The sequence below is a fragment of the Gadus morhua genome, chromosome 7, assembly GCF_902167405.1.
Source record: "Gadus morhua chromosome 7, gadMor3.0, whole genome shotgun sequence".
NCBI lineage: Eukaryota > Metazoa > Chordata > Actinopteri > Gadiformes > Gadidae > Gadus > Gadus morhua.
In genome coordinates this window covers 33,505,874-33,529,879 of record NC_044054.1, presented here as the reverse complement: position 1 = coordinate 33,529,879, position 24,006 = coordinate 33,505,874, and the positions used below count along the sequence as shown (strand labels likewise).

Below are 24,006 nucleotides of genomic sequence, written 5' to 3'. Positions count from 1 at the left end.
AGAGCTCCTCCCGGTGTCTCCGCCCTCCACCGCCGCCTAGCGGCCGCGGAGGAACAGGCATGTTTAGGAGAAATAAGGAGAAGTGTGTGCAGACTGCACACACTTTTATATTCCTTTTTATATTCCTGGATTTTCTCCAAAAGGACCATGACAATCAACTGATGAAACCGAACGGCCCATCGATATGATGGCTGGGTGTGATGTCTGGTGTTGCCGACAGGGCCCCCTTCAGGACGCCTTGTTACGGCTGACGGACTAATAGACGCTAAATCCAAGTGACGTCACAACAGGTTACATATATAGGCCTCTACTAATGCTCGGCGTGGCAATTTGGAGAAAGCCACCCCTCCAGTATGTGCTCTGTGTTCTCCAATCTGTGTTCAGTGTTCTCCAATATGTGTTCTCCAGTATGTGCTCTGTGTTCTCCAATCTGTGTTCAGTGTTCTCCAATATGTGTTCTCCAGTATGTGCTCTGTGTTCTCCAATCTGTGTTCAGTGTTCTCCAATATGTGTTCTCCAGTATGTGCTCTGTGTTCTCCAATCTGTGTTCAGTGTTCTCCAATATGTGTTCTCCAGTATGTGCTCTGTGTTCTCCAGTATGTGTTCAGTGTTCTCCAGTATGTGTTCTCCAGTATGTGTTCTGTGTGTTAACGTGTTCTCTCCGCCCTTCCTCATCCGACACCAGAGAACCCGCGGGTTAGATCCCGGATCAGCGCCCTGCCCGCGTGCCCTTGGGCCCGGCACCAGACCGGCTCATCAGCCAGCGGGTCTCAAGGGGCTCTCTCTCTACGTCTATCCGTCATTTATTAATACTCAATGATCAAGATCATTTATACAATGATAATAAATCAATATATATAATGAGATATATATGATATAATAATACCAATGGCCAATAGTGCAAATAATTCTGGCGGACCCCTTTAAAAAAGAAAAAAACTTTATTTCACAAGTGCAATTCATATTGATCGGTTCATCTTCAAACGTGTGATGTAGTTGCATATATTGTTTACAGTATAACACTCTTTTCTTCACACTCCATCCTATCAGACCCTGTGTTTCCTCCTAATGTCGCCAGCAATTAGAACCCGGGATATTTTGGGTTAACGGTAAATCTTCCTATTTGAATTTATGGATTAATAAGCCCAAAATACTTTGCAGAATGCAATAATCATTGGTTAACGTTACATATGTAAGAAGGAGCCCAACCTTTCGACATGAAGTTTGCGATTAACAAAAGTTTATCGGAAAACACTGCAAAAAGGTAGAAATCCATACAAGGAAAACTGTGAACAAAATATTTATTTGCTGTTTTTTTGCAGGCACGTTGTGTTATTCAGCAAGTTCACCCTAGTCAGAAAGTCTGGTGCTGAAACAGAATATGATTATAAAAAGTAGCTATTTTTGGCGATGGTTGAGTATTTATGGAAAGTTGTGTTCCCGTGTAAACCGCGGGAGTGGTTTTATGGCTGATTGAAGGCTATAAAGCGAACCATGCGTTTCTCCTCTTCTTTTGTAAGTGTGCACACGTAAGCATTCTCCCCGTGATATGAACTCGTTTAACGTTGACTATAGTGAGTGAAGTGTAGAGAAGGCTAGTGCAACATCAGGCCAGAACACAACATTAAGGAGGAGGTCGGACCCTCCTCATCTTTCAGCAGGCACATATAGGTTCATGCTTGCGCCAAATCATCAATCAAGTGTTTTGGTTTCTAGGGATGAAGGGTTCCAGTTCCTGGGATTCTGGATGGCTTTCTTCAAGATGGCTTCTGAGGAGTCGGTTCTGGGTGGATGACCTCCTGTCGGACAGAGGCTTCAGGGTCAAATGGCTCCCAGGTCCCCCCTCCAACGACCTCGGGGTCGACCCGCGGCGCGGGGACGGCCATCGGACGCCTCCGCCTCAACAGGGGACCTGCGTCCCCGGCGGGCGCGGCGGCCCCCCGTCGGGCCTCTGGTCGGAGCTGGGCGGGGAGGTCCTGGCGCTGCCCCTCCTCCCCTGGGGAGCCGGTCTCCTCGGGCGCCGTCTCTTGGGCTGGCGGGACCGGCCCCTCTTCTCGGGCAGGGCGGGGTCCAGCAGGGGGTCCAGGTGCAGCTTCCCGCTCTGCGCGTCGGAGGACTCGTCGATGAAGGCCAGGTTCTCCCCGAAGTAGTCCAGCGGCTGGGAGAAGAGCGCGTCGGGGAAGCTCTGCTCCGGCTCGGCGTCGCGGGCGTCGGCCACGTGGTCCGTCTGCGTGGCTTGGGACGCCGCGTCCGCGTCCGACCCCGAGCCCGAGCCCGACTCGGACTCGTTGGATGTGTAGGACGAGGAGGACCCGGAGCCGGACTCCGACCCCGAGCCAGACCCGTCGGGGCCCTGGGCGTCCGGGCCCCCCGGGCCCCCCGGGGCCCCGTTGGCCGAGGTGCTGTGGCCCCCCTTCCCTCCGCGGCGGCGCTTCTTGCGGTGGCGCTTGAAGGGGTCCTCCAGCCCCTTGCCCGGGATGCGGAAGTCCACGGACATGTTCTGGATGTTCTGCGTCAGGTTGGAGGCGTGGGCCCGCAGCTCCTCCATCTGCAGGGGGGGGGGGGGGGGGGGGCGTGGGTCAGGGGTCCCCTCTGAGTCAGGGGTCTCTGCTGCTTCACTAGCTCAGCTCATCTGGATCGCCGCTATGAGACGAGCACCAGCGCCATACAGGACGCTGGTTGGACTGGTTTATGACACAGCAAGAGACTCAACTCACCTGGTCAGAGCTCACCTGCACTCTGCATAGAGCAGGAGGGGCAGGGGGGGGAGAGAGGAGGGGGGAGAGAGTAGGGGGGGAGAGGAGCAGGGGGGGAGAGAGGAGGGGGGAGAGGAGCAGGGGGGGAGAGAGGAGGGGGGAGAGGAGCAGGGGGGGAGAGGGGGGGGAGAGGAGCAGGGAGGGAGAGAGGAGCAGGGGGGGAGAGAGGAGGGGGGAGAGGAGCAGGGGGGAGAGAGGAGCAGGGGGGGAGAGAGGAGCAGGGGGGGGAGAGAGGGTGGGAGAGGAGCAGGGGGGGAGAGGGGGGGAGAGGAGCAGGGGGGGAGAGGGGGGGGAGAGGAGCAGGGGGGGAGAGAGGAGGGGGGAGAGGAGCAGGGGGGGAGAGAGGAGGGGGGAGAGGAGCAGGGAGGGGAGAGAGGGGGGGAGAGGAGCAGGGAGGGGAGAGAGGGGGGGAGAGAGGAGGTGAGGGAGGAGCAGGGAGAAGGGGGGGAGAGAGGAGGGGGGAGAGGAGCAGGGAGGGGAGAGAGGAGGGGGGAGAGGAGCAGGGGGGGAGAGAGGAGGGGGGAGAGGAGCAGGGGGGGAGAGAGGGTGGGAGAGGAGCAGGGAGGGAGAGAGGAGGTGGGAGAGGAGCAGGGAGGTGGGTGAGGAGCAGGGAGGTGGGTGAGGAGCAGGGAGGGAGAGAGGAGGTGGGGGAGGAGCAGGGCGGGGAGGGGGGGGAGAGAGGAGTTGGGGGAGGAGCAGGGAGGGGAGGGGGGGGAGAGAGGAGGTGGTGAGGAGCAGGGAGGGGAGGGGGGGGAGAGAGGAGGTGGGGGAGGAGCAGGGAGGGGAGGGGGGGGGAGAGAGGAGGTGGGGGAGGAGCAGGGAGGTACCTCTGCCCGGGTCTTCTTGGACAGCACCCGGAGCCAGTTCCCGATCATGGTGAGGATGGAGGCGAAGTAGGCCAGGCCGACCAGGATCCAGAACCACACTAGGGGCTTGTACCAGGTGTCACTGCCCTCCACCCCAGAGTCCCCTGAGGACCAGAGACAGGAGGACTACAGCAGGGGCGTGGTCAGGGGGAGGGGGAGGAGCTACAGGGGCGTGGCCAGGGGAGGGGGAGGACCAACAGCAGGGGCGTGGCTAGAGGACATGAGGACTACAGCAGGGGCGTGGCTAGAGGACATGAGGACTACAGCAGCGGCGTGGCGAGAGGTCATGTGGACTACAGCAGGGCTGTGGTCAGGGGGAGGAGCTACAGGGGCGTGGCTCGAGGACATGAAGACTACAGTAGGGGCGTGGGGCGTGGCTAGAGGACATGAGGACTACAGCAGGGGCGTAGCCAGGGGAAGGGGAGGAGCTACAGGGGCGTGGCCAGGGGAGGGGGAATACCAACAGCAGGGGTGTGGCCAGAGGAGGGGCTACAGGGGCGTGGCAAGGGGAGGAGGTGGACCTATAGCAGGGGCGGGGCCAGGAGGAGGGGGCTGGACCTACAGCAGGGGCGTGGCCTGGAGGAGGGGTGGACCTAGAGCAGGGGCGTGGCCAGGGGGAGGGGTGGAGCTACAGCAGGGGCGCGGCTAAGAGGCGGGGGTGGCACATGTGCCCCAGAATGTGGGTTGGCCGCGCCCACTTCAGTTATCCTGTTAGCGGCTCGGACTGAAGCTAGCTAATCGAAACATAATGGTGTTCAAACTACATAATGCTACACACATGTTATTTGTTCAGCGCACATTTGTATTGTCCTAGCTTATGGAGTTTGTTTTATTGAGGTAAACGTTATCGGAGTGTGGTGGTCCGATGCTGTGGTACCCCCTTATGAGACCAGTCTGGACACAATGGGCAACAAGACTGGTTCTGGTTTGGGAAGGAAACATAAAGATGGACTGGTTTTCTCTGGGTCCAGCCTACCGCTCTACAGCCTAGCGCTCTAGGGAATCCTACGGTGTAAAACCATTAATAATTCATCTCCTACTCAAGTCCGGCCTTTGAATAATTGAAGGGGTAAGTTAAGATTGTTTAGTGCCATGCGGACCTAATGGATTAAAGGAGATATTATTTAATTATTTGGTGTGATGACGAGGTTACAACTCCCAACAGATTTTTAAATCAATAACAACACATCAATAACAACATAACGTATCAAGGTGTGTCAAAGGCCTTTAAGCTACTGGAGAATAAGTGATGTAGATGTACCATAGCCCCCAGGGGGGCCGTTGTACCATACATCTGTACTATAATAATACTGTAGTACTGTATCTGTACTATAGAAGTGCTGTGGTATTATATCTGTACTATATAAAAACTCTAGTACTGTGTCTGTACCATAGTCATACTGTTGTACTGTATCTGTACTGTAGTAATACTGTAGTATTGTATCTAGTAATACTGTATCTGTACTGTAGTAATACTGTAGTATTGTATCTAGTAATACTGTATCTGTACTGTAGTAATACTGTAGTATTGTATCTAGTAATACTGTATCTGTACTGTGTCTGTACCGAAATAACATTTTCAAAAAAAAATCTGATGGTAAACGGATCCGTCCTACCGGCCACGTAGTCGCCGAAGCCGACCGTGGTCAAGGTGATGACCACGAAGTAGGCCGACTCCAGGAGAGTCCATCCCTCCACCTCCTGGAACACGAAGATGGGCACGGCCACGAAGAGCACCACACCCAGCAGGATGGACAGCACGGCGGAGATGACCCTCACGATGGTGGGGCTGACGCGCCACTTCTGCAGGACGGGACACAAAACCGCTTAGTGATCGGTTCACTGATCCCGGGCGCCGGGGAAACTGTCCGCTTATTGATCGGTTCATTGATCCCAGTCGCCTGGGAAACTGTCGCCGTTCTGCTCAGGATAATAGGAGGAAGAGGAGGGAATTAAGATGATGGACAACCAGAATCAGTCATTGGCTTCTAAGTATGTTATTCAGGGTCATTGAGGTGTGCATTAGGCGTCAGAAAACGACGCTCCCTTAAATCCAGATCCTGCTGTCTGGCATTTTAAGTAAAAGAACAGAACAATAGAATTGTTTACATTGTAAAACAATGTGCAATATGATCGTGATGGTGCTTCTGTGAGAGGGCACTAACCAAGAAGAGAGTCTCTATTTTGAGAATGACCTTCCTCAGACCCGTACCGAGGTGATCGCCCACGCCCACCAGCAGGAAACCAAACATGGGAATGCCAACCAGCGCGTAGCAGATACAGAACAGCTGGCCGCCCTCCGTCTTGGGGGAGATGTTCCCAAACCCTGGCAGGCAGAGAGGAGATCAATCACAGAGTCTAAGCATTAAGTATTATTCAACCAAATGCAAATCAAATGACTGAGGTCCAAGGTCACAGTAGTCATGGGTCAAGATCGTCCAAGGTCACAATGGTCCAAGGTCACAGTGGTCCAAGGTCACGGTGCTCCAAGTCACAGTAAATAGTGACGTGAGATGACAAGCTATGAGGCTAGCCTTGTAGGCTAGCTACGAGGGCCTGTGAACCGGAGCACAGACGTTTATACTCTCAGAACGGTAATCAGAATAATCTGAATTGGAGATTAAAACGTTTGAGCCATGGGGGCCCGTTCTGGAAGTGACATTCCCGACTGTTTGACTGTGCGGACTTCCAGACAGGTTCCATGTGTTTGTAAAACAGAATCAAACCAAACCAATGTAGTTGAAGGTGGCAGTGAACGGGGTTGTTCTGCAGATACTGAGCGAATTGGTCTGAATGACTTCCCCGGTAGAATAAAGGTCAAATAAGTAGAAGACAGTGAGGAGGTAAAGAAGAGGCAGGATTTGTTTATTCCTATTCTCTCCAGCGTGGGATGCTGCTCATCAGGTCTCCCAGTTTAACCTCCATCAGGCCTCTGATGATAGAGCACTAATAGTGGCCCACGGTCCTGATGATAGAGCACTAATACTGGCCCACGGTCCTGATGATAGAGCACTAATACTGGCCCACGGTCCTGATGATAGAGCACTAATACTGGCCCACGGTCGTGATGATAGAGCACTAATACTGGCCCACGGTCCTGATGATAGAGCAATAATACTGGCCCACGGTCCTGATGATAGAGCACTAATACTGGCCCACGGTCCTGATGATAGAGCACTAATACTGGCCCACGGTCCTGATGATAGAGCACTAATACTGGCCCACGGTCCTGATGATAGAGCACTAATACTGGCCCACGGTCTTGATGATAGAGCACTAATACTGGCCCACGGTCCTGATGATAGAGCACTAATACTGGCCCACGGTCCTGATGATAGAGCACTAATACTGGCCCACCGATGGTCCTGATGATAGAGCACTAATACTGGCCCACGGTCCTGATGATAGAGCACTAATACTGGCCCACGGTCCTGATGATAGAGCACTAATACTGGCCCACGGTCCTGATGATAGAGCACTAATACTGGCCGACCGATGGTCCTGATGACAGAGTACTAACTCTGACCCACCAATGGTCGTGATGATGGTTCCGGAGAAGAAGAATGCGCTGGCCAGGTCCCACTGGCTGGTGAAGCTGCTGGCGTTGATACTGGTGTCCACACCGGCGCCCACCGCATCGGCAACCTCCTGCAGGACCAGTCAAACTTTACAGGTACGACCGGTATATCAAACTTTACATGTTTGACCAATATATCAAACTTTACAGGCCAGACCGATGTATCAAACTTTACAGGTACGACCGGTATATCAAACTTTACAGGTACGACCGGTATATCAAACTTTACAGGTACGACCAATGTATCAAACTTTACAGGTACGACCGTTATATCAAACTTTACAGGTCCGACCGGTATATCAAATTGTACAGGTTCGACCAGTATATCAAACTTTACAGTTTGGCTCTTTTCCCGCAGAACGTCAATGCTGCAGTGTTGCTTCGGTAGAGAGGGACGTGATGTTTAAGTGGTTGTTGTTCTGTGAGTACAACGAATGAATTGAGTTTGTTCCTTCTCCTGACCCCCTGTGCTCCACTACCTTGAGAGGGAGGTTGTGGTTGTAAAGGAGAGGCAGAAGTGCTTAAATGTAAAAAGACCAAAGAGGTTAGAAGTTTGTGGTGCCTGTAAGGTCTGCTCTCTACGGAAGAGGATTAGGGCCACACATGTAAAAAAAAATTAAGTTCTGACTTTATTCTCAGAATTCTGAGAAAAAAGTCAGAATTCTGACTTTAATCTCAGAATTCTGAGAATAAAGTCAGAATTCTGACTTTAATCTCAGAATTCTGACTTTTTTCTCAGAATTCTGAGATTAAAGTCAGAATTCTGACATTAATCTCAGAATTCTGAGAAAAAAGTCAGAATTCTGACATTAATCTCAGAATTCTGAGAAAAAAGTCAGAATTCTGACTTTAAAGTCAGAACTACGGGTATCTGTAAGGACCAACCTCCGTGGGAGAGACACTTTGCTTCATGCAGTAGGAGGAAACCTATGGAAAGAATAGAATGGCGCGGTAAAAGTGCAAAACCTGTGCGGTTTGGCAAGAATTCCGTACGGTTTTGAATGACTAATAGCCGCGGCTATTAGTCATTCACTCCGGCTATTAGTTATTAACTCCGGCTATTAGTTATTCACTCCGGCTATTAGGTATGCAGAACGAGCCCTCCCTCTTCTTTGCTTGACCACTAAGTTTGAAGGCTGTCTAACCAATCAGTGAAGAGAAATACCAGACTAAAGTAACGCATTGTCGAGACTAGAGCTGCAGTGCCTCCATGTTTCGCCGTAACATAAAGCTGTGTTTTCTTTACTAGTTTCACTACAATGTAATGACCACCACTAGCTAGTGGAAAATACATTTGTGTCTAGTACACTGATATATTTGTATATGTTAGGCTATATATTGAGATGGCAGTGTTCGAAATACCCGTCAATATTCGGGGATGCCCTCATCCCCAGATTGTTCTCGATATGCAGTAGCCAGCTAGGCCATAACATTACAATATTTCATGGATGCAAGCAAGCCAAGACAATCAATCTATATCTATAGCCTACATGACAACACACAAACACACGCACACACACACACACACACACACACACACACACACACACAGACACACACACGCACACACGTTAAACACACTGGTATAGCAATAGGAGCCTGCATTGGCTAAAGTTGTTGGGATGCACGTTATTTTATAACAGGGAGGGGCAAAGTTGTGCATTACAATGCAAACACGACAATAATTGGCACAGTTATTGCGCACTCAGAAGAACATGAACTGAATAAATGCCAGGTATATAGCATATCGGAGACAGGCACACAATCAGTGCATTTGCAAATAAGAGCCTGCAGTATGACCGTTCTTGTGACATTATTTAACCATCCATCTACAGCTAATACGATCAGACAGATACATCATTGATCACATATAAGCCAACAACAAGCCCAACATCACCACGGCAGGTGCGCTCTCTCTCGCACATTCACACAATCACTCCAACTTCTCCAACTCCAAGGCAAAGCTGTTTCACTAAGACCACAAACAACCACAACTAACCAGCCTACATATCCACAACAATGCACAACAATCAGTTCTATACATTGCGTCTATCTTCTGTTTGGCGCACATGGCTAATGTGCATACTTGCACAGGACTGTCGGCTCCGCTTGTCAAAAAAATAGAACGTATTTGTGAATAAATGCTTTGAATTCTGAATACTGGACTTGGTGAGCTTGGTGAGTTGGCTATGGGACGTGCACTTTTACCGCGCCATTCTAGGGCCGGATTGTGGCTTTCTTGGACTTCCATAGGTTTCCTCCTACTGCATAAAGCAAAGTGTCTCTCCCACGGAGGTTGGTCCTTACAGATACCCGTAGTTCTGACTTTAAAGTCAGAATTCTGACTTTTTTCTCAGAATTCTGAGATTAATGTCAGAATTCTGACTTTTTTCTCAGAATTCTGAGATTAAAGTCAGAATTCTGAGATAAAAAGTCAGAATTCTGACTTTAATCTCAGAATTCTGAGATTAAAGTCAGAATTCTGATTTTAATCTCAGAATTCTGAGATAAAAAGTCAGAATTCTGACATTAATCTCAGAATTCTGAGATTAAAGTCAGAATTCTGACTTTATTCTCAGAATTCTGAGATTAAAGTCAGAATTCTGACTTTTTTCTCAGAATTCTGAGAATAAAGTCAGAACTTAATTTTTTTTTACATGTGTGGCCCTAATCCTCTTCCGTAGCTCTCTGTAGGACATGTGTGGGTCTACAGAAAATAATAAAATAGCTAGCAAAATAAAATAGCTTAAACTTAAACTCATGGTTTAATGACCGTTACTATACATGTATGTCTCCCCTTCGCCACCTTTTCACCGTCATTCATTATTCTCCGCAAACAAAACATGGTGTCACTGTAATACTCAACCCAGCCGCGTGGGGGCGGCATATCACCGCGGCTCGTCGCAGCTGCTCTGACCCTGACCAACGTCCTTTCTAGATCTCATAACATTTACGCAACATAGTTTCAAACATATGCAGTAAGAGAATAACCTCAGTTTAATAATAATATACCTCCATGATGAATTCATTCCATTCATCTTTGGTTACACAAACAAACAAGTACGCCGACATCTTAAAATACACCCAGGAATGCTTGTGACATAGCACTCATTGACGTTCCTGTTTCATGTTGTCAGTGTTGCCCCTGGTTACCGCTGATGTCCAAGGGACTGGAATTGATTTGTCGTACTTGAACAGGGTTCAAGTTGAACCACGTTCAAGTTGAACCCTGTTCAAGTACGTTCCTCTCTTACAAAAAGGGTTAAATGTACATCCTTTTTCCGCTGGCATCTCCAAGCATCCTGTGGCCGCCACCCGGCTGCCATGATGGCCGCCACTCCGCGCCACTCCGTGTTACGCGCCCCCCCCCCCCGCCGCCGCTGCCTTATTTATACCCCTGGACCTCAGCCACCTGTCCCCGTCCCGCGGTCTCGGTACAATGGCCCCCGGGTCACACAGCATAGCCGCACGGATATAGCCGCGCCGCAGGGGCGGAGGGTATGCTATAAAACAGAGGCTACATCACGAGCATAACTAACGTAGTAACAGGGCTACATCACTAGCATCACTAGTGTATGCTAGTAACACAGGGCTACATCACTAGCATCACTAGCGTATGCTAGTAACACAGGGGGCACATCCCTAGCGTATGCTAGTAACACAGGGGCACATCACTAGCATCACTAGCGTATGCTAGTAACACAGGGGGCACATCCCTAGCGTATGCTAGTAACACAGGGGCACATCACTAGCATCACTAGCGTATGCTAGTAACACAGGGGGCACATCACTAGCATCACTAGCGTATGCTAGTAACACAGGGGGCACATCACTAGCATCACTAGCGTATGCTAGTAACACAGGGGGCACACCACTAGCATCACTAGCGTATGCTAGTAGTAGTAACACAGGGGCACATCACTAGCATCACTAGCGTATGCTAGTAACACAGGGGCTAGGGAGGTACAGCCTGCTATGACATTACGGATAGTTTGTACCAAATCAAAAGTGGGAGCTAAACATCAGTCCTACTGCAGGCCTACAGAGAGTAGAGCTGTGTTCCAATATCCATACTATCCGCACTCACTATACTTCGTTTGAGTACTAAGGCAGTCCAATTAAGATCAGGGCGAAAATAAGTGTACTAAAAGGACCCGGATGGTGTACTCAAAACGGTCAAACCGCGGAGTGCGGATCGATGTACACGTTTCGTACTCAACGGCTGCCATCGTAGCTACGTAGCGGAAGAGGCGGTGCCAGGTTGAGCCAACGTCAGTGTATTTTCCACAAAGCCTGCATAAATGGAGTCATTTTGTAGTTTTATACCTTTAATAGCTTTTTATACCTACTATGTGTAAAGAGTTCACCGTTCAGAGCAGGATGTTTATTGAGTGTGTAAGTGCACCGCTGAGTATTCGATTCGGAACGAAGCTTACATCTGAAAATTTGTGCACCTAGTGTTTTACATTTAAGTGTACTCATTGAAGTATGGATATCGGAACACAGCATAGGTATGAGTGCAGAGGCAGAGCCCTCCAGGTGTGCGGTTCAGCAGGTATGAGTGCAGAGGCAGAGCCCTCCAGGTGTGCGGTTCAGCAGGTATGAGTGCAGAGGCAGAGCCCTCCAGGTGTGCGGTTCAGCAGGTACGAGTGACAGAGGCAGAGCCCTCCAGGTGTGCGGTTCAGCAGGTATGAGTGCAGAGGCAGAGCCCTCCAGGTGTGCGGTTCAGCAGGTATGAGTGCAGAGGCAGAGCCCTCCAGGTGTGCGGTTCAGCAGGTATGAGTGCAGAGGCAGAGCCCTCCAGGTGTGCGGTTCAGCAGGTACGAGTGCAGAGGCAGAGCCCTCCAAGTGTGCGGTCGGGCAGTACCTCGATGAGCGCCTGCAGGCTGTCGGGGCTGACGCAGGTGAAGTTGAAGAGGAAGTCGCGGCGTGTGTCCTGCAGGTGGATGTGCTGGCCTTCCTCCTGGGGGGCCTCCAGGGTGCGGAACACCACGGCCCCCAGCACCAGGTACAGCAGCACCCCCGTCAGGATACCGAGGAGGGTGGAGCAGCGCATGCTGACGCCGCCCCGCAGGGACAGGGAGGGCTGCGGCGGCGGCTGCTGTCTACCCACTCCTCCTCCACCACCACCTCCTCCTCCACCTCCTCCTCCTCCTCCTCCTCCTCCTCCTCCACCACCTCCTCCTCCTCCTCCTCTTCCTCCTCTCCTCTCAGGGGGGGGGCTCCTGCAGCAGACCACAAGGGGTTAGCTCCTCGACCGGCGGCTCCACCTCCTCCTCCTCCTCCTCCTCTCCTCCTCCTCCTCCTCCTCCTCTCCTCCTCCTCCTCCTCCTCCCCCGCTCCTCTTCCTCCTCCCCCGCTCCTCTTCCTCCTCCACCATCACCTCCCCCCCTCCCCCTCCCCCTCCCCCCTCCTCCCCCCCCCTCCCCCTCCTCCCCCCCTCACCTGTCCCGTGGGGCTCTTCTCAGCCTCCTCCACACGTCCTTCTCCTGATGTTGGAGGATGGACTCCCTGGAGCCGTAACCACGGTGATGGCTGTCCACCTCACACACTGAAGAGGGGGACACTGGGAGAGCGACAATACGTTTACATGCAGAGAGAGAGAGAGAGAGAGAGAGAGAGAGAGAGAGAGAGAGGGAGAGAGAGAGACACAGAGAGAGAGAGAGAGAGAGAGAGAGAGAGAGAGAGAGAGAGAGAGAGAGAGAGAGACAGAGACGGAGAGAACATTTACATGCAGAGAGAGAGAGAGAGAGACAGTAGTGAGTTCTCTCAGTGTATTAGTGGGACGAGGAGGCCCTGTGTGGCTCTGGTGGTGGAGCAAGGTGAGCAAGGGGCTCACAAAGGGAAAACATACGACATCACTAACATGGTCCAGATCTTCAGACGGGTGGTAAGAAACAAAGCGCTCCAGTCACATGGTATCAGCTGTGAGAAAAAGGGCGGGACCATCAGTAACATGGATTTAGAGGCGTAAAAGAATGCGGGACTTTCAGTAGCGGGTCTAGCAGTGAGAGAGGGCGGGTCTTTCAGTAACACGGTTCTCTCTGTGTGAGGGCGGGTCTTTCAGTAACACGGTTCTCTCTGTGTGAGGGCGGGTCTTTCAGTAACACGGTTCTCTCTGTGTGAGGGCGGGTCTTTCAGTAACACGGTTCTCTCTGTGGGAGGGCGGGTCTTTCAGTAACACGTTTCTCTCTGTGAGAGGGCGGGTCTTTCAGTAACACGGTTCTCTCTGTGAGAGGGCGGGTCTTTCAGTAACACGGTTCTCTCTGTGAGAGGGCGGGTCTTTCAGTAACACGGTTCTTTCTGTGTGAGGGCGGGTCTTTCAGTAACACGGTACTCTCTGTGTGAGGGCGGGTCTTTCAATAACACGGTTCTCTCTGTGTGAGGGCGGGTCTTTCAGTAACACGGTCCTCTCTGTGGGAGGGCGGGTCTTTCAGTAACACGGTTCTCTCTGTGGGAGGGCGGGTCTTTCAGTAACACGGTTCTCTCTGGGAGAGGGCGGGTCTTTCAGTAACACGGTTCTCTCTGTGAGAGGGCGGGTCTTTCAGTAACACGGTTCTCTCTGGGAGAGGGCGGGTCTTTCAGTAACACGGTTCTCTCTGCGAGAGGACGGGTCTTTCAGTAACACGGTTCTCTCTGCGGGAGGGCGGGTCTTTCAGTAACATGGTTCTCTCTGTGTGAGGGCGGGTCTTTCAGTAACATGGTTCTCTCTGGGAGAGGGCGGGTCTTTCAGTAACACGGTTCTCTCTGGGAGAGGGCGGGTCCATCAGTAACACGGTTCCTGGTTCTTCGTTCTCCTCGTCGTTCTCTCCGGGGACACAGGAAGTTGGAGAACGGAGATGGCGTTGCGGTTGCCCAGGAGGAAGCGGCGGTTCATCAGCCGCTCTCAGCCTATCAGAGCGCTGAGGTCCAGCAGGCCCTTAGAGAGACAAGAGGCCCTTAGAGACAAATGGCCCTTAGAGAGACAAGAGGCCCTTAGAGACAAATGGCCCTTAGAGACACTAGGCCCTTAGAGAGACAAGAGGCCCTTAGAGACAAGAGGCCCTTAGAGACAAGAGGCCCTTAGAGACAAGAGGCCCTTAGAGACAAGAGGCCCTTAGAGACACTAGAGGCCCTTAGAGACAATAGGCCCTTAGAGACACTAGGCCCTTAGAGACACTAGAGGCCCTTAGAGACAAGAGGCCCTTGGAGAGACGAGACCCTTAGAGAGACAAGAGGCCCTTAGAGACAAGAGGCCCTTAGAGACAAGAGGCCCTTAGAGACAAGAGGCCCTTAGAGACACTAGAGGCCCTTAGAGACAATAGGCCCTTAGAGACACTAGGCCCTTAGAGACACTAGAGGCCCTTAGAGACAAGAGGCCCTTGGAGAGACACTAGGCCCTTGGAGAGACACTAGGCCCTTAGAGAGACACTAGGCCCTTTAGAGGTTAGAGGCCCTTAGAGACAAGAGGCCCTTAGAGACACTAGGCCCTTAGAGACACTAGGCCCTTAGGGACAAGAGGCCCTTAGAGACACTAGGCCCTTAGGGACAAGAGGCCCTTAGAGACAAGAGGCCCTTAGAGACACTAGGCCCTTAGAGACACTAGGCCCTTAGAGACAAGAGGCCCTTAGAGACAAGAGGCCCTTAGAGAGACAAGAGGCCCTTAGAGACAAGAGGCCCTTAGAGACACTAGGCCCTTAGAGACACTAGGCCCTTAGAGACACTAGAGGCCCTTAGAGACAAGAGGCCCTTGGAGACACTAGGCCCTTAGAGACACTAGGCCTTTAGAGACACTAGGCCCTTAGAGAGACAAGGGGCCCTTAGAGACAAGAGGCCCTTAGAGACACTAGGCCCTTAGAGACACTAGAGGCCTTTAGAGACACTGGGCCCTTAGAGAGACTAGAGGCCCTTAGAGACAAGAGGCCCTTAGAGACACTAGGCCCTTAGAGACACTAGGCCCTTAGAGACACTAGAGGCCTTTAGAGACACTAGGCCCTTAGAGAGACAAGAGGCCCTTAGAGACAAGAGGCCCTTAGAGACACTAGGCCCTTAGAGACACTAGAGGCCCTTAGAGACACAAGAGGCCCTTAGAGACACAAGAGGCCCTTCGAGACAAGAGGCCCTTAGAGAGACAAGATGCCCTTAGAGAGACAAGAGGCCCTTAGAGAGACAAGAGGCCCTTAGAGACAAGAGGCCCTTAGAGACACTAGGCCCTTAGAGACACTAGGCCCTTAGAGACAAGAGGCCCTAATGGCGCGTTTCCAATGCAGGGTGCGGAACGGATCGGATCGCAAAGGTGCGGATCGGGTCGCGTTTCCACCGCCAAAAGTGGGCGTGACGCGGACTTTGTCGTACCCGTTCCATCCTCGTTCTCGGGACTCCTCTGTTGGGGTACCGAAAACGAGACGAGACGCCTGAAAGGGTCCCGGGAAATTCTAGCTACACACCCCCTCCGTTGATTGGTCGACAGAATCATCACTTCCGGGTGACGCGGGGATAAAAACAAACAAACAGTAGCCTCGAGGTATTATTCTTTACAATTAACATGTCGCGTAAAACGCTTGCTTGGGCGAACAAGGAGGTGGAGACGTTCGTCTGCATTCTTGGGGAGGAAGAAGTTGTTAACGATGTTTACGTAGCTGCCGCGGCGATCGACATCCGGCCTACCACAAAGGGTACTGTCGGCAGTGGAAACGCGACCTCGGAACTGAGCTGGGCTATACCGCCCCCTCCTTACCGCACCTTTGCGATCCGATCCGTTCCGCACCCTGCAGTGGAAACGCGGCATTAGAGACACTAGGCCCTTAGAGAGACAAGAGGACCTTAGAAACAAGGGGCCCTTAAAGACACTAGGCCGTTAGAGACACAAGAGGCCCTTAGAGAGACAAGGCCCTTAGAGACAAGAGGCCCTTAGAGACGTTAGGCCCTTAGAGACACTAGACCCTTAGAGACACTAGACCCTTAGAGACACTAGGACTTTAGAGACACAAGAGGCCCTTAGAGACACTAGGCCCTTAGAGACAAAAGGCCCTTAGAGAGACAAGAGGCCCTTAGAGACACTAGGCCCTTAGAGAGACACTAGGCCCTTAGAGACAAGAGGCCCTTAGAGACACTAGGCCCTTAGAGAGACAAGGCCCTTAGAGACACAAGAGGGCCTTAGAGACAAGAGGCCCTTAGAGACAAAAGGCCCTTAGAGAGACCAGGCCCTTCGAGGCCCACCGTCGTCTTGAGGTTTCAATGGAGCGGTTTGTTTTGTTTCACTACTTCAGTCGTTGTTTGATCCAGTGATGAAATCCAACAGGTCAATAAGGAGCAGGTGGGGGTCAGAGGTCGTCCTGTTACAGGTCATTAAGGAGCAGGTGGGGGTCAGAGGTCGTCCTGTTACAGGTCATTAAGGAGCAGGTGGGGGTCAGAGGTCGTCCTGTTACAGGTCATTAAGGAGCAGGTGGGGGTCAGAGGTCGTCCTGTTACAGGTCATTAAGGAGCAGGTGGGGGTCAGAGGTCATCCTGTTACAGGTCATTAAGGAGCAGGTGGGGGTCAGAGGTCGTCCTGTTACAGGTCATTAAGGAGCAGGTGGGGGTCAGAGGTCATCCTGTTACAGGTCATTCGGTTGGGGCGCTGGGTGTAAGCCGTTTGGGTTGCAGTGCTGGCCTACCCATGATGCAACACTCTGTAAGAGCTCTCCTGGAAACAGGTAAAAGACGTTGATGTAAAACAAACATTAAACGAAAAGCATTGATTATTGATTTGATCGTTTTTCCTTTTCTAGTGTCGTTCCCCCAGTTATGGGGGGCTGAGGGTGTACCTACACTCCTTTAACTCCCCCTCTGACGCTCTGGCCTTGTGCTGCACGTCCCCTCTGAGGTCGGGAGGGTGAAACCTCTGGTCCATTTATTAAAGATATCCCTTTATGTTTGATCCTATCCCTTTACGTTTGATCCTATCCCTTTACGTTTGATCCTATCCCTTTACGTTGGATCCTATCCCTTTATGTTTGATCCTATCCCTTTATGTTTGATCCTATCCCTTAATGTTTGATCCTATCCCTTTATGTTTGATCCTATCCCTTTATGTTTGATCCTATCCCTTTATGTTTGATCCTATCCCTTTATGTTTGATCCTATCCCTTTATGTTTGATCCTATCCCTTTAGGTTTGATCCTATCCCTTTAGGTTTGATCCTATCCCTTTAGGTTTGATCCTATCCCTTTATGTTTGATCCTATCCCTTTAGGTTTGATCCTATCCCTTTAGGTTTGATCCTATCCCTTTAGGTTTGATCCTATCCCTTTAGGTTTGATCCTATCCCTTTATGTTTGATCCTATCCCTTTATGTTTGATCCTATCCCTTTATGTTTGATCCTATCCCTTTAGGTTTGATCCTATCCCTTTAGGTTTGATCCTATCCCTTTACGTTTGATCCTATCCCTTTACGTTTGATCCTATCCCTTTACGTTTGATCCTATCCCTTTACGTTTGATCCTATCCCTTTACGTTTGATCCTATCCCTTTACGTTTGATCCTATCCCTTTACGTTTGATCCTATCCCTTAATGTTTGATCCTATCCCTTAATGTTTGATCCTATCCCTTTATGTTTGATCCTATCCCTTTATGTTTGATCCTATCCCTTTATGTTTGATCCTATCCCTTTAGGTTTGATCCTATCCCTTTATGTTTGATCCTATCCCTTTAGGTTTGATCCTATCCCTTTATGTTTGATCCTATCCCTTTATGTTTGGATCCCATCCCTTTTTGTTTGATCCTATAGCTGGGGTTGGGAGCCCGCCAGCAGACACACTTGGCAGAGTGGGAGTCTGAGAGGGGAGGCAACCTGGACACAAAACAACCCTAACTCATCCGTGTCCGAAACGGCAGCGTCCAAATAACAATGAGCCGGTCTGGACGGAGACTTAAAGCTGTTCTGATGCGAATAGCAGTTTGGATTTTAATGGAATCAGACTGATTGAAAGGGTGACGCTCCCGGGACTCTCTGGAACGGGAATGGATTTCTTTTCATTTATTTGAGTAAACTCTCGCCTTGCAGTAAACTCCGTCCTCCGCTTCACGGGGGCTGCAGCCGCCCCTGTAGTCAGCAGAAGCTCTGGCCCGTGATCAGCGAGGACCAATAAACGTCACGCTGACAGTAAAATACCCCTTCCCTCTGAGAGCCTTTAATAGCCCCCCCAAACCCAGAGCGCCCCAAACCCAGAGCGCCCCAAACCCAGAGCACCCCAAACCCAGAGCACCCCAAACCCAGAGCGCCCCAAACCCAGAGCACCCCAAACCCAGAGCACCCCAAACCCAGAGCACCCCAAACCCAGAGCGCCCCAAACCCAGAGCACCCCAAACCCAGAGCACCCCAAACCCAGAGCGCCCTAAACCCAGAGCACCCCAAACCCAGAGCGCCCCAAACCCAGAGCACCCCAAACCCAGAGCACCCCAAACCCAGAGCACCCCAAACCCAGAGCGCCCCAAACCCAGAGCGCCCTAAACCCAGAGCACCCCAAACCCAGAGCGCCCCAAACCCAGAGCACCCCAAACCCAGAGCGCCCCAAACCCAGAGCGCCCTAAACCCAGAGCACCCCAAACCCAGAGCGCCCTAAACCCAGAGCTCCCCTCCATTTACCAAATGATAGATCCGGACTCTACACGCTTGGTTTGCAAAACCCCAAGTTATCAGGTCTCAGAGTCCTGCGGACAGTAGTCAACTGAGCGTGGCCAAAGCAGGTAGAGGGCACACACACACACACACACACACACACACACACACACACACACACACACACACACACACACATATATATATATATAATATATATATACATATGTATATCTAGAAATAAAATATGATGTGATGTACATACTCAACCCATACCTTTTCAATATCAATAATATCATAATTTATGAATCCTATTTCCATTCAGCATCACAGTATTTGTACCTTCCAGTCTGAACGCTAAACACAGATGTATCATGGATAGTATTTTGTCTCTCTCCACATCGTTCTCCTAAATAACAGAATAACCACAACGTAGGAATTATAGTAAATACAAACTATGAGATAAACACAACAGATAGAGTGAGAGAAGCTCTGGTAGAAAGGAGGAGTGAGAGAAGCTGAGTAGTAAAAAGGAACCAACCTCAAGCAGAGCAGGGAATGCAGCAGTGAGAACACAACTACAGAGAGATTACACAGCGGTGTGGGCGAGAGAGAGAGAGAGAGAGAGAGAGAGAGAGAGAGAGAGAGAGAGAGAGCGAGAGAGAGCGAGAGAGAGCGAGAGCGAGAGAGCGCAGCAGTAGTAGCAGCAGTAGTAGCAGCAGCAGCAGCAGTTGTAATATTACTGCATCCCCACCATAGGGACCGACCGTGCTCCATTACCACTTGCAGCCGGCGCCCCGCACTGGGCGACCAGCCACCACACCCCCTACCACCACCACCACACCCCCTACCGTCACCACCGCTCCCCCTACCGCCACCAACACTCCCACCCCACCAGCATATCCCCCCACACCTGCCACCACACTCCCCCCTGCCCACAAAGACCCCCCCCCAACCAGACACCGGACGGTGGACGTTAGCATCTCACCTCGGGGGGGGGGGGGGGCGAGCCGAAGCCAGGGACAGAGAGAGAGAGAGACAGAGACAGAGACAGAGAGAGAGAGACAGAGAGAGACACAGAGCCAGAGCCAGAGAGACAGAGACAGAGACAGAGAGAGACAGAGACAGAGACAGAGACAGAGACAGAGAGAGAGAGAGAGAGAGAGAGAGAGACACAGAGCCAGAGCCAGGGACAGAGAGAGACAGAGACAGAGACAGAGACAGAGACAGAGAGAGAGAGAGAGAGAGAGAGAGAGAGACAGAGACAGAGACAGAGAGAGAGACAGAGAGAGAGAGAGAGAGAGAGACAGAGAGAGACAGAGAGAGAGACAGAGAGAGAGACAGAGACAGAGAGAGAGAGAGAGAGAGAGAGAGAGAGAGAGAGACAGGGACAGAGAGACACACAGAGAGAGAGACAGAGAGACACACAGAGAGAGAGACAGAGAGAGAGAGAGAGAGAGAGAGAGAGAGAGAGAGAGAGAGAGAGAGAGAGAGAGAGAGAGAGAGAGAGAGAGAGAGAGAGAGACAGAGAGAGACACAGAGAGAGAGAGACAGGGACATAGAGACAGAGACAGAGACAGAGACAGAGAGAGAGAGAGGGAGAGAGAGAGAGAGAGACACAGAGAGAGAGAGACAGGGACATAGAGACAGAGACAGAGACAGAGAGAGAGAGAGGGAGAGAGAGAGAGAGAGAGAGAGAGAGAGAGAGAGAGAGAGAGAGAGAGAGAGAGAGAGAGAGAGAGAGAGAGAGAGAGAGAGAGAGAGAGAGAGAGAGAGAGAGAGAGAGAGAGCCAGGGACAGAGAGAGACAGAGACAGAGACAGAGAGAGAGAGAGAGAGAGAGAGAGAGAGAGAGAGAGAGAGAGCACTGCTGAGAAGAATATAAAAGACACTTCATCAAGCTGGCTTCATCGGCAGGAGGTGGGGGAGGGAGTGATGGAGGAGAGAGAGACAGACAGTGGGGGAGAGGAGGTGGGAGGAGGTCTAGAATGGATGAGAGAGGGAGAGTGGGGAGGCGAGAGAAAGAGGGGAGGTCGAACAGTGGCAGTGGAACAAGCGGCCATAAACACGTTCAGATGGAGAGAAGTTTTAATCCTCCTGTGGCAGACGGTCCGCGAGGGACGAGACAGCTGACTGCTCTCTGGTGCCCACAGCGCGCGCACACACACACACACACACACACACGGTAATGACAGAACATATAAACACAGGGGACACACACAGGTAGAAATACACACACACACACACACCAATACCCACATGGTGATGACAAAACATATAAACACAGGGGACACACACACACACACACACACCGAGACCCACATGGCAATGACAGAACATATAAACACAGGGCACACACACACACACACACACACACACGGACACGCGCACGCGCTGCCCCCCCACACACAAACACACACATTAATAATCAGAAACACACACCAATATTCATAAGCAGACACACACACACACAAACAACAATAAGAAGACCCACAGAAACAACACTTACACACTCGTAGGCAAACACACACATACAAACAGAAGACCAAAACAAGTGGGACAGCAGTTCTGTCACTCAGACATCGAAGGGCCTGGGTGAATGGATGAGTGATGAGGAGAGGGGAGAGAGAGGAGAGGAGTGAGGTGAGAGGGAGAGGGGAGAGAGTGAGGTGAGAGGGAGAGGGGAGAGAGAGGGGAGAGGTGAGAGAGAATGGGGAGAGGGGAGAGAGAGGAGAGGAGAGAGGAGAAAGAGGAGAGGGGTGAGGTGAGAGGAGAGGGGAGAGGGGGGAGAGGGGAGAGGGGGGAGAGGGAGAGGGGGGAGAGGAGAGAGGTGAGGTGAGAGAAAGGGGAGAGGGGAGAGGAGAGGGGAGAGGGGGGAGAGGGGAGAGGAGAGAGGTGAGGTGAGAGAAAGGGGAGAGGGGAGAGGAGAGAGGAGAGAGAGGAGAGGGGAGAGGGGGGAGAGGGGAGAGGAGAGAGGTGAGGTGAGAGAAAGGGGAGAGGGGAGAGCAGAGGGGAGAGGGGAGGGGAGAGGGGAGGGGAGAGGGGAGAGGGGAGAGGGGAGATGGGAGGGGAGAGGGGAGAGAGAGGGGAGGGGAGAGGAGAAAGAGGAGAGGGGTGAGGTGAGAGGAGAGGGGAGAGGGGGGAGGGGGGAGAGGGGAGAGGAGAGAGGTGAGGTGAGAGAAAGTGGAGAGGAGAGGGGGGAGAGGGGAGAGGGGAGAGGGGATAGGGGGAGAGGGGAGAGGGGAGAGGGGGGAGAGGGGAGAGGGGAGAGGGGAGAGGGGAGGGGAGAGGGGAGGGGGGAGAGGGGAGAGGGGGGAGAGGGGAGGGGAGAGGAGGGAGAGGGGAGAGGGGAGAGGGGGGAGAGGGGAGGGGAGAGGGGAGAGGGGAGGGGAGAGGGGAGAGGGGAGAGGAGAGGGGAGAGGGAATAGCTTTACTTCCAGAACACCTCATCATATAAAACATAAGACAACATTGGAACAGCGGCGACCTGAAACTATCTAATTCTGTGGGTTTCATTTGGTTTGAATTAATAGTATTAATTGACTGTAAAACAACCTCACTGTAGTCAAAGTTAACTTTATTGTCAGACCAACCGCGCAACAAGTTACATAAAGGACCGAAATTACGTTTCCCCATCCTCCAAATGTGCTATTCAAATATTGACCAAACAACATATAACATAATAACCTAATAGTGCAAAAAGACAACAAACATGAAAATGATGGTGCAAAAAGACAACAACAAATACACACAACATATAGACAGACAATGCATACATTAGACAGAATAGAACATTCACAGTGTTATGAGGTAGCTATTGTGGTTCAAAAAGGGGCAATATAGTAAAGGGCCAAAGTGTGGAATAGCAGCATGGAGATAGATATATTTCAATTGTAAACCCCTCACTGCCTTAACTCGCCTCTTCTGCACTCTAAAACGGCAACAAATACAGGGGATATTTTATTGAAATGTTATCTTCTCTATGTTCATAGCAGTGTTCTGTTATTCTCCTCCTCAGACTCCTAAACAGAAGAAAGATGAACTGAGAGATGGACTTCCTGTAGGAGGCGGCGAGCAGACCGCAGACGTCTCATCTCTCAGCATCTCCAGCTCATCTGACGGGGATCCCATTTCATCACCTCCTCTCCTCTGGGCCAGAGAGCGGTTCATAACCAGCTCCCTGGGTCAGAGAGCTGTTCATAACCAGCTCTCTGGTTCAGAGAGCTGGTTATGAACAGCTCTCTGACCCAGGGAGCTGGTTATGAACCGCTCCCTGGCCCAGAGAGCGGTTCATAACCAGCTCTCTGACCGACTCCCCCTCCCCCCCTGCAGACTCGCCCACCCCCCTGGGACTCATCCCCCCCCCCCCCCCTAGGACTCTCTCCCCCCTGCCTGTGTTACATTGCCCTCCAATACATACCCCCCCACTCTGCGTTCTCATCTCATGCAGAACCAATCCCGGAAGAGATTCCTTGATCGGTCAAAATGAGGCAGGAGCAGTCTTAAGTCTAATCGTCACGGAGACCAAGCCTCCAACTAGGAACACATCCTCTGAGTGCTTCACTGTCTAACAGCTGACCGTGTTAAAGCTCTTAAACCATCCCTACTGCACCTTCACCTGCAACCTCCGTTGAGGCTCCAGTCGTTTACGGCACTCGTAGACATTTGGACTATGAAACAAGAACCCAAACATGAGGGAAATATGAATGATTATTATTCATTTCCATTCGATTCACCACATAATGGGGAATCAAAAGAACTTCATTAGAAAAATAAAAACAGTTTTGGGTGTTTGAAACTATAGACCAAATAATTACAACCGTGAATATATATATATATATATATATTAGAATATATACATACTGTAATTCTACAATAAATATAAAATACACCAATGTCCTAACGTCCACCTCAAACCTGTACATCCACGTGCACCAGGACTTCCACCTCGTGGCTTAATGAAAGACTCTCTGTAATGTGTAACGTGATCCTCCATCACCCATCACTTCTGCAGTCCAAGGTGAGTCAGGCCTCCTATTGCTGGAAAGGCTCAATCTGATTTATTGTAGGCACTCACCAAATAAACTGCTAAACACATTTCAGCTCCTTCAACTCAATCTGGGTAAGAGCCTCGCTCTGCTGCCTCCTCCCAGAAGGAGCTCCGAGAGGTCAACGCTCTGCTGCCTCCTCCCAGAAGGAGCGGCCAGAAGGAGCAGGCGTCTCGGAGCCC

General features: G+C 51.4%; 1 protein-coding gene across 1 annotated transcript; it reads right to left on the bottom strand.

Annotated features, from left to right (window-relative positions):
- Positions 1–1,284: 1,284 nt before the first annotated feature.
- Positions 1,285–12,325, bottom strand: kcnk4b (potassium channel, subfamily K, member 4b). The gene is made up of 6 exons (XM_030361272.1): positions 12,067–12,325; positions 7,153–7,270; positions 5,788–5,948; positions 5,239–5,425; positions 3,584–3,726; positions 1,285–2,548 (listed from the first exon to the last, which is right to left on the bottom strand). The coding sequence occupies exons 1-6, from the start codon at positions 12,253–12,255 to the stop codon at positions 1,901–1,903; spliced, it is 1,446 nt and encodes a 481-aa protein (XP_030217132.1). The 5' UTR covers positions 12,256–12,325; the 3' UTR covers positions 1,285–1,900.
- Positions 12,326–24,006: the final 11,681 nt, after the last annotated feature.